Below are 9,439 nucleotides of genomic sequence, written 5' to 3' on the forward strand. Positions count from 1 at the left end.
TTCGAATCTGAAGCTAATTTGATTGATCGTAAAAATTCATTGGAGCTTAAAGTCGATACTTCAACTGATAAAATTGATAATAGCGGGAATGAGATTGCGAAGCCTTCAATGGGTTCTGAAGTTGATGCTATGGCTCCATTAATGGCTCCGTTGGTAAATTACATTACGATCAAGAAGGAAGAAGTTTCAATTGAAGATTCGAGCTCCCCTGTTTTCGAATTTGAAAAGGACATCACGCAATTTTGTAGCCCAGGAGAAAAGGAAGCAATGATGGTGTTTTGGAACGGGCTTACTTTGAGCGAGAAGGAAGGATTCGTGCATGGCTTAAGGTTTATCAAGAAAAAATATAACAAGGAAGGTGAGTTTGATTCTTCTTTTGATGATTCTATTGATAATGTTAAGAAGCTATCATCTGTTAGCCAAAGAAATGATATTCTGATGAATTGGAAAGAACTCAATCAAAAAAAGAAGGAGAAGGTGATTCATAAGTTGTGCACGAGTAAAATCAAAAAACAGGTGGAAGCTAGCTTAGGGAAGAACCGAGTGTCATTTAAACCTTCTGCTTCTTTGTTTCCTGCGGTTATTGATATGAAGAAGACATCGGATTTAGAAGCTTCAGGTGGATTGCAAAAAGTGGGTGAAACTGTGTTAAATCTCATTCCTGAAGGATTTCCAATCGCGAATAATAATAGGCCTGTGATTGTCGATATTCAAGACATTTGTTCTATCCGCTCTCAGGTTAAGGAGAAGAGGGTAAAGAAGAAGTTTGAAATTGATGAAATTGTCAGTTAACAGCTTGAACAAGTCTGTAATGAAATTATATTTCACTTTCCTAGTAAGTTTAATCATTTAGAGCTTGCTAGTGAGGGTGAATTCAAATACAAGTATGTTGATACTGAGGAGGAGGAAAGTGAAGGCCAAATGAACATAGATGATAAGGAAGATATTAGAACAACAGGTTATAATACTAATGGCGGGCTTCTTATAACTGAAGATATGCTGGAAGAAGTGAAGGTTAGTAATGTAAAGGGTAAAGAGGAGAAGATTATTCCTGTGCAAAATTCGGTGGAAGAAAAAATTGAAGGAAAAGTCTCATATGCTGAAAAAGTGAGTGGAAAGAAGATGAATGCAGCGAATCTTATTTCAAAAGTTAAGAAGAATGCTGAACTTCCTGAAGGTGTTCCGGAAATGCCTATAAGTGACATTCTTAAAGGATGCAGCCCATTTAAAACAACATTGTATGGGTATTTTATTGATAAACACATTAACTTTTTCAATGTTAATAAGTTTGCCCACAACATGTGGAAGAAATATGGCTTGGAAGAGGTAATGGTAAATGATGAAGGGATTTACTTTTTTAGATTCAGCTCAGAGCAAGGTCTTCTTTCGGTGCTGGAAGGGGGAGTATGGATGATATTTGATAGTGCTCTCATTATCCGAAGATGGACCACAGGTGTCAGTTCAGTTAAAGACCATCATGATAAAATTCCTGTTTGGGTAAAGATATATAATGTGCCCTTGGAGTATTGGAATGGGACAGGATTGAGCCATATAGATTGGGAAATTAGAAAGCCTTTAGATGTTGATGCTCACACGGCTACAATGTGTCAAGAACATTGGGGAAGGCCGACTTTTATGAGAATCTTAATTGAAATGTCAGCAGCTAAGGAGTGGCTTAAAGAAGTGCTCATCTATTCTTCGGACTTAACAACAGGTGAAAGAATTCCCTCTAAATGCAAGATTGAATATGCATGGAATCCTTCAAAATGCTCTCAATGTAAAGTTTATGGACATTCGGATTCTAAATGTGGGATATTATTAGCTAAGCACGCAAAGGAAAGCAACAATGCGACTGGGAATGAGGAAAATAAGGAAGGGAAAAAGATTGATCTAATGGAGGTTCTCATTGCTAGTAGGAAAAAAGTGGAAGAAGATAATGAAGGATTTCAACTTGTAAGTAAAAGGAATAAGGGGAACAATATGGGAGGTCTCGGCAAGGAAGAAATGGGAAAGAAAATTTTTTTTTCGGTCCAGGGGCAAAATGGGAATTATCAAGGAAATGGGAAAAAAGGGGCTGGAATTAATGTTGGAAGTCAGGGGCAGAAAGGGAATAGCGGATTGAAAATGGGGAATAATAATGGGGGTAATCAATGGAATAAAGGAAAAGCAATTCAGGGGCATAATGGGAAAAATTATAGCAAGAATGGGAATTTTTTTGGAGGAAAACATGAACAGGGGCAAAGTAGCAAAAACAACCAGTATGTGAAAAAAGAAAATGTTGAAGGTCTTGCTTCAGAGGGGAAAAGTCAACAAAAGCTTAATCATAATGTGGAGTTGGGGAAAAAAGAGGAAACCGTGAGAAAGTATGTTCCAAGATCAGGTCCTGATATAAAAATTAGCTCCAATTTTGATTTGAATAACCAGAATGTTATTGATTCTGGTTCCATGGAGTTTGTTTCAAAAAACAAGTTTGATATTTTAATGAACTTAAAAGAGGAGGGTCAATTTGGGAACTCAAAAAGAGAGGTTGATGATATTGATCTAGAATATTTGGATACGGTTGATCAAATGGAAGTTCTTGGTGGTATCCCTTTGAATGATACCAAAATGGAAGCTGGTTCCAATGACGTTTAATATTGGAATTTGGAATATTAGGGGATTTAATCAATCCTCTAAGCAAAAAGAGTTAAGGAATTTAATTAATATGAATAAGCTGAGTTTACTTGCTGTCCTTGAACCTCAAGTCAGATTTAGTAAGCTTATGGAGAAGTGTGAAAAAAAATTTGGATCTTGGAAGTGGATTGCTAATAAGGGTAATTCTGGAAGTACTACTCGAATTATTATAGGATGGAATTCTAATCTTTGTGATGTGAACTTGATTGATCAAAATGATCAAGTTTTACATTGTAAGATTAACTTTCATCCTAATAATAAATATGTGTTTTGTTCCTTTGTTTATGCGGCCAACAATTACATTGAAAGAAGAGCTCTTTGGGATTCTTTGTTGCATTACAAGAGTTTTATTAGAAATGAACCTTGGATTCTTGGAGGAGATTTTAATGTTATTCTCAATCTTAATGAAAGTTCGGCTAGCTCTTCTAGATTATCAAAAGGAATGGTTGATTTTCTTGATTGCATCAATAGTCTTGGCATTCAAGATATTAATCGAAATGGTTTGAATTTCACTTGGAATCAAAAACCTAGGGGTAGTAATGGCATTTTGAAAAAGTTAGATCGCGTGATGGGCAACAGCAAGATGATTGAGGAATTTCCGTCGATCTATGCCACCTTTTTGCCTTATGGAATCTCGGATCACAGCCCTGTCATCATCAAAATTCCGGTGAAGATGGAATTCAAAGTTTTGCCGTTTAAATTTCCTAATGTTCTTACTAATTGTATGGATTTAAAGCTCATAGTTGAAGATCATTGGAAGTATCAAGTTAAAGGAGTTAAGATGTTTAGTTTGGTCCAAAAGCTTAAAGTTCTTAAAAAACCAATTCGGAAATTATTCAGAAAACAGGGCCACCTGTCTGAAAAAGTTGAGCATTGTCGAAAAGAGCTCAATGCTGTGCAAATTGAGCTTGATAAAGATCCTTTTAATCCCGAGCTTAGGGAGTTAGAGGCTATTTTCTTGGGGGAATTTAATAAGGCTTATGCTGATGAAGAAAGTTTTTTAAAGCAAAAAGCGAAAGTTGGTTGGTTAAAGGAGGGAGATAGCAATTCAAAATTTTTTCATAAAATTGTTAAAGGTAAAATTAATAAGAATAGCATTAAAGCTGTTTTGAATGAAGAAGGGAATTGGATTGAAGGGGATGCTGTTCCTAATGTTTTCATCAAATATTTCAGTGAGTTTTTGGGGACTGAAATTAATTGTGCTGGAATCGACAATCCCCAATCGTTGTTTTTAAAGAAGCTTGATCTGGTGCATGCTAATGAAATGGTCAAAGTGGTTACTGATGAGGAAATAAAGAGCGCTTTATTTGATATTGATGATGACAAGGCGCCGGGGCCTGATGGTTTTTCTGCCAAGTTTTTTAAAGCTATGTGGGATATAATCGGAAAGGATTTCTGCCAAGCTGTTAAGGAATTTTTCTGCACTGGGAAATTACTTAAAGAAGTCAATGCTACAGTGATAGCTTTAGTTCCGAAGACTGACACACCTGGGAAAGTCAGTGATTATAGGCCGATATCTTGCTGTTCGGTCATATACAAATGCATAAGCAAGATAATTGTTGGACGTATTAGAAATTACTTGAGTTTCATTGTTTCCAATAACCAATCGGCTTTCATTCCGGGCAGATCAATCACTGATAACATTTTGTTATCTCAAGAGTTAGTTCGTGGGTATCACCGTAATCGTGGATTTTCTCGTTGTGCCATGAAAGTGGATATTCAAAAAGCTTATGATACGGTAAATTGGGCTTTTCTTCAAGATATCCTTTTCTTTTTTGGATTTCATCCTGTCATGATCAAATGGATAATGAGTTGTGTGACTTCTCCTTCGTTCATGATAAGTATAAATGGCACTTTCCATGGGTATTTTGAAGGTAAACGTGGTCTAAGGCAAGGATGTCCGTTGTCTCCGTACCTGTTCACACTTGTTATGGAAACCTTCAATCTTATTCTCCAAAGGAAGATCCTTAATGAGAATTTGTTCAAGTATCACTGGAGTTGTAAGAAGCAAAAGCTCACTCATCTTTGTTTTGCGGACGACCTGATGATATTCTGTCATGGAAACTTTGCTTCGGTTAGGGTGATCAAAGAGGCACTTGATGAATTTGCTGGAGTGGCTGGGCTTATTCCCAATCTAGCAAAAAGTCATATTTTTTCGGGAATGTCAAGCCTAATGCTAAAAAGAAAATTCTTGATTCCTTGACGTTTGTGGAAGGGAAATTACCTGTGCGCTATTTGGGTCTTCCGTTGATATCCACCAGACTGTTTATAAGGGACTGTAACAGGTTGGTTGACAAGGTTAGGAAAAGAATTGGTGATTGGAGAAATAAGTTCTTATCTTATGCTGGAAGATTACAACTTATTTCTTCGGTTCTTTTTTCTCTGCCTGTGTTTTGGGCTTCCAGCATGCTGATTCCTATTAGCATCATAAAAGACATTGAAAAAATGATGAAGAATTTTTTATGGAATCATGATGAATCGAAAAGAGGAAGAACTAAAGTGGCCTGGTCTGCTATTTGTAAGCCGGTGGTGAATGGAGGTTTGGGTCTTAGAAGCTTGAGAACGTGGAATAAAGCTATTCTTTCAAAACGAATTTGGATGATTCTTGATGACTTTGATTCTTTATGGGTTAAGTGGGTCAAGATTAATCTTTTAAAAGGGAGAAGCTTTTGGGATATAGAGAAAAAAAATGGGCTGAGTTGGAGTTGGCGGAATCTTATTAAGCTAAAAGATGAGGTTAGAAATCATTTTTGTAACAAGATAGGAGATGGTGCTTCCACGTTTATATGGTTTGATGATTGGCATCCATTGGGACCTTTATCTTATGTGATTTCTCATAGGGAAATTTTGCAAGCAGGGTTTAATATTTCGGATAAGGTTAGAGATGTTATTGTTGATGATTCTTGGTTTTGGCCGAATAATTGGTGTGATCTTATCCCTCAATTAACGAATTTCCAGCTTCCTTCGCTTACTCCTTCTCGTCCTGATAAAGTTATGTGGAGGGGTAATTCTGGAAAAATAATTGATTTCAGCATTAAAAAAGTCTGTGATGATCTTTCGAATGTAGGAGATGAAGTTTCATGGGTTCATTTGATTTGGTTCAAACATCGAATTCCAAGACATAGCTTTATTCTTTGGCTTGCTGTTCAGGAAAGGCTCATGACACAAGACAGAATGAGATTCTGGGACAAAAATAAAAGTATTCATTGTGTTTTGTGTAATAAGCAGCCTGATTCGCATTCTCACTTGTTTTTTGAATGTGCGTTCTCTAAGTGTATCTGGAAAGCTGTGAAAGACAAAGCTGGAATTACAAGTGATTCGCATGGCTGGAAAGAATTAATTGAAGAACTTCAAGAAAAGTTTAAAGGAAATAGCATTCTTGTTTTCATCAGGAAAATTGCTTTTGCTGCCTCAGTATATTATATCTGGAGAGAAAGAAACTGAAGGCTTTTTAGGAAAGGCAAATCGGAAGAGACGAAAGTTATGCTGGAAATTTTTGAAGAAATTCGTTTGAAGCTTATTGGCCTTAAAGGGGATTTCTTGGGGTTTGATAATATTGTTAAAAAGAAGTGGGGTGTTCCTGTGGGAGAGAAAAATCAAGATCATTTTGATGATTAAAGGAATTGACGGTTTCAGGTTTAACAATTTTCCTTTAAAAATTGTGTTGCTTATCGGTTTTATCCCGATATTCTTGAGGATTATTCCTTTAGAAGTGGTTTTCATTATGCAAGTGGGTTTTATCCCCATTATAAGTTGTTTTTCTCCTTGGCAACTTGGAGTCTCCACTTTGGTGGGTGCCACTGCTAGTTCGATTAGCAAGTGGTGGGATAATTACCCGTTAATACCAGGGATTGGGTACGTTCTCCTTAAACTGTACCACAAATGGGTTGGTTGTTTCCCTTGTAACCATAAAAACAACCACTTTATGATTTCCTGGCATAAGTGTAAGGCTACTGCTATCCGGTGTATCCCGGATTTCATTGGATTTTTGTCCTTTGAAGTGGATTATTTCTTATTGCATTTGGGTTTGATCCCCATCAGTTGGTGTTCTTATCCTAGGCAACTAGGATTCTCCACTTATGTGGGTGCCACTGCTAGTTCGATTAGCAAGTGGTGGGATATTCACCCGGCAATACACGGGATTGGGTACGTTAACCTTAGACTGTACCACTCACAGGTTGGTTGTTTCCTTTGTAACCATAAAAACAACCACATTTGGAGCCTTATGGATCCTTTTTTGCTCATTGCTGTCTGGTTTATCCCAGAATTCATTGGAACTTTTTCCTTTGAAGTGGTCAATTCTTTAAAGCAAATGGGTTTGATCCCCGTTAGTTGGAAATTTCTTCCTAGGCAACTAGGAATCTCCACTTTAGTGGGTGCCACTGCTAGTTCGATTAGCAAGTGGTGGGATATTTACCCGTCAATACACTGGATTGGGTACGTTAACCTTAGACTGTACCACAATTGGGTTGGTTGTTTCCCTTGTTCTCATAAAAACAACCACTTTGGGACCTTAAAATCCCTTTGGTTTTACCAAAATTTTAATGCAAATCGGTCCATCCCGGTTATCATTGGCTTTTTAGTCTTTGATGTGGAATTTGGAGGTTTTATTCTTAATTTTTTAAGGATTAACCTTCAGGGGTATTTTTGGAATACTCTCATTAAAAAAGGAATTGACGGGTTTCATTGTTTTGGATTGATTCCTAAGAAGAAAGTTGGTGATCTAGATTTTTTTAATCTTGAGGATTGTGGTATTATTGCGCTTATGAGCTATTTATTTGATAGAGGATGGGATTTTGTCCAAGGGCATTTTCGGAATATTTGGATTATTATATTGGAAGATTTGATGAGAAGTAATTGGCCTAGTATGGACAAGAAAGAAGTTGAAGGCAATTTGAAGATGATTTGGAAATGGTGGGATTTGTTTGGAAATAATGGTTTTAGCATCATACTTTCGTGGGTTTCGAAGACTCTTTATTGGAGCTTATTGGATTTTAAAGTGAAGGTTGGAAAGAAGGGTAACAATTATCTTTTGGAAAAGATTGGGAAGAATTACATGAAGAATATAGTTCAAAGTTCAAAGTTAATTGCTATTATCGGTTTTAGTTTCGTGTGGAGATATGTGCAAACTATTGAAGTTTTGAATGAATTGGCCAATGATTCTCTTGAGTTGGATGTTCCTTGGAAGCATTGGAAGACTAACATTATTCAAACCTTGGACTATTTGGTTGAGTATGAGGCCATCTTTTGGGGTTTGAATTGGTGGAAGATTGGAAGCTATATGAAGATTGCAGATTTTGAAGAATTCGTGAGTTGGAAGGTTGTTGGTTTTGATTTTATTGTGTATTTCTTTGTTAGTTATATTTGGTTTCACTCCTTATGTTGGAGTTGGACATGGAAGTGGATCGGTTGGCTATGTTTAGATAAGGTTTGATGCTTGTGTTTTTTTTAGTGTAGGTTTTTGTTTTGTAGCTTTGTTGTTAGGTTTGTAGTTAGGTTTTTTTGGGCGGTTGCCCTCTTCCCTTGTATTGTTTTTTTTCTTTTCAATAAAATTTGCCAAGGGGTCTTCCCCTTTTATCCAAAATAAAAAAAACCCTAAACCCTAAAACCCTAAACCCTAAACCCTAAAACCCTAAACCCTAAACCCTAAAACCTAAACCCTAAACCCTAAAACCCTAAACCCTAAACCCTAAACCCTAAACCCTAAACCCTAAACCCTAAACCCTAAACCCTAAACCCCAAACCCCAAACCCTAAACCCTAAACCCTAAACCTTAAACCCCAAACCCCAAACCCTAAACCCTAAACCCTAAACCCTAAACCCTAAACCCCAAACCCTAAACCCCAAACCCTAAACCCCAAACCCTAAACCCTAAACCCTAAACCCTAAACCCTAAACCCTAAACCCTAAACCCTAAACCCAAACCAAACCCAACCCAACTTTCTCTCTCTTTGTTTCTCTCTCTTCTCTGGCGATTCCCTCGTTTTCCAACTGTTTTTCCGGCACCGATTGTTTTTCCGGCAACCGTTTGCAACAATCTTGATATCAATTTGTTCCTCTTCTCCTGCTTAATCTAAGGATACTGTTTGATCGATCTATGGAGGGTGTTCCACCTGATTTGGAACCCGATGTAATAATGCGAAAAAAAGGAAAAAATGCGAAGTTGAAAAATAAGCTCAAATCTGTTCTGGATAATGAATCCAATCAATTGAATGTTCCATTGAAAGCTAAATCGGTCACAACACTTGTTAACAAATTCGAATCTGAAGCTAATTTGATTGATCGTAAAAATTCATTGGAGCTTAAAGTCGATACTTCAACTGATAAAATTGATAATAGCGGGAATGAGATTGCGAAGCCTTCAATAGGTTCTGAAGTTGATGCTATGGCTCCATTAATGGCTCCGTTGGTAAATTACATTACGATCAAGAAGGAAGAAGTTTCAATTGAAGATTCGAGCTCCCCTGTTTTCGAATTTGAAAAGGACATCACGCAATTTTGTATCCCAGGAGAAAAGGAAGCAATGATGGTGTTTTGGAACGGGCTTACTTTGAGCGAGAAGGAAGGATTCGTGCATGGCTTAAGGTTTATCAAGAAAAAATATAACAAGGAAGGTGAGTTTGATTCTTCTTTTGATGATTCTATTGATAATGTTAAGAAGCTATCATCTGTTAGCCAAAGAAATGATATTCTGATGAATTGGAAAGAACTCAATCAAAAAAAGAAGGAGAAGGTGATTCATAAGTTGTGCACGAGTAAAATCAAA

At 36.9% G+C, this 9,439-nt stretch overlaps 1 protein-coding gene across 1 annotated transcript; it reads left to right on the forward strand.

The window, feature by feature from the left end:
• The first annotated feature begins 2,704 nt into the window (after nt 1-2,704).
• On the forward strand, nt 2,705-8,100 carry LOC145033591 (uncharacterized). Its single transcript, XM_078982178.1, has 6 exons — nt 2,705-4,817; nt 4,889-6,087; nt 6,206-6,528; nt 6,715-6,819; nt 7,300-7,981; nt 8,032-8,100. The coding sequence occupies exons 1-6, from the start codon at nt 2,705-2,707 to the stop codon at nt 8,098-8,100; spliced, it is 4,491 nt and encodes a 1,496-aa protein (XP_078838304.1).
• Nucleotides 8,101-9,439: the final 1,339 nt, after the last annotated feature.

This window comes from Lactuca saligna, chromosome 3 (genome assembly GCF_052625555.1).
Source record: "Lactuca saligna cultivar CGN05327 chromosome 3, ASM5262555v1, whole genome shotgun sequence".
In the NCBI taxonomy this organism is placed as follows: Eukaryota; Viridiplantae; Streptophyta; class Magnoliopsida; order Asterales; family Asteraceae; genus Lactuca; species Lactuca saligna.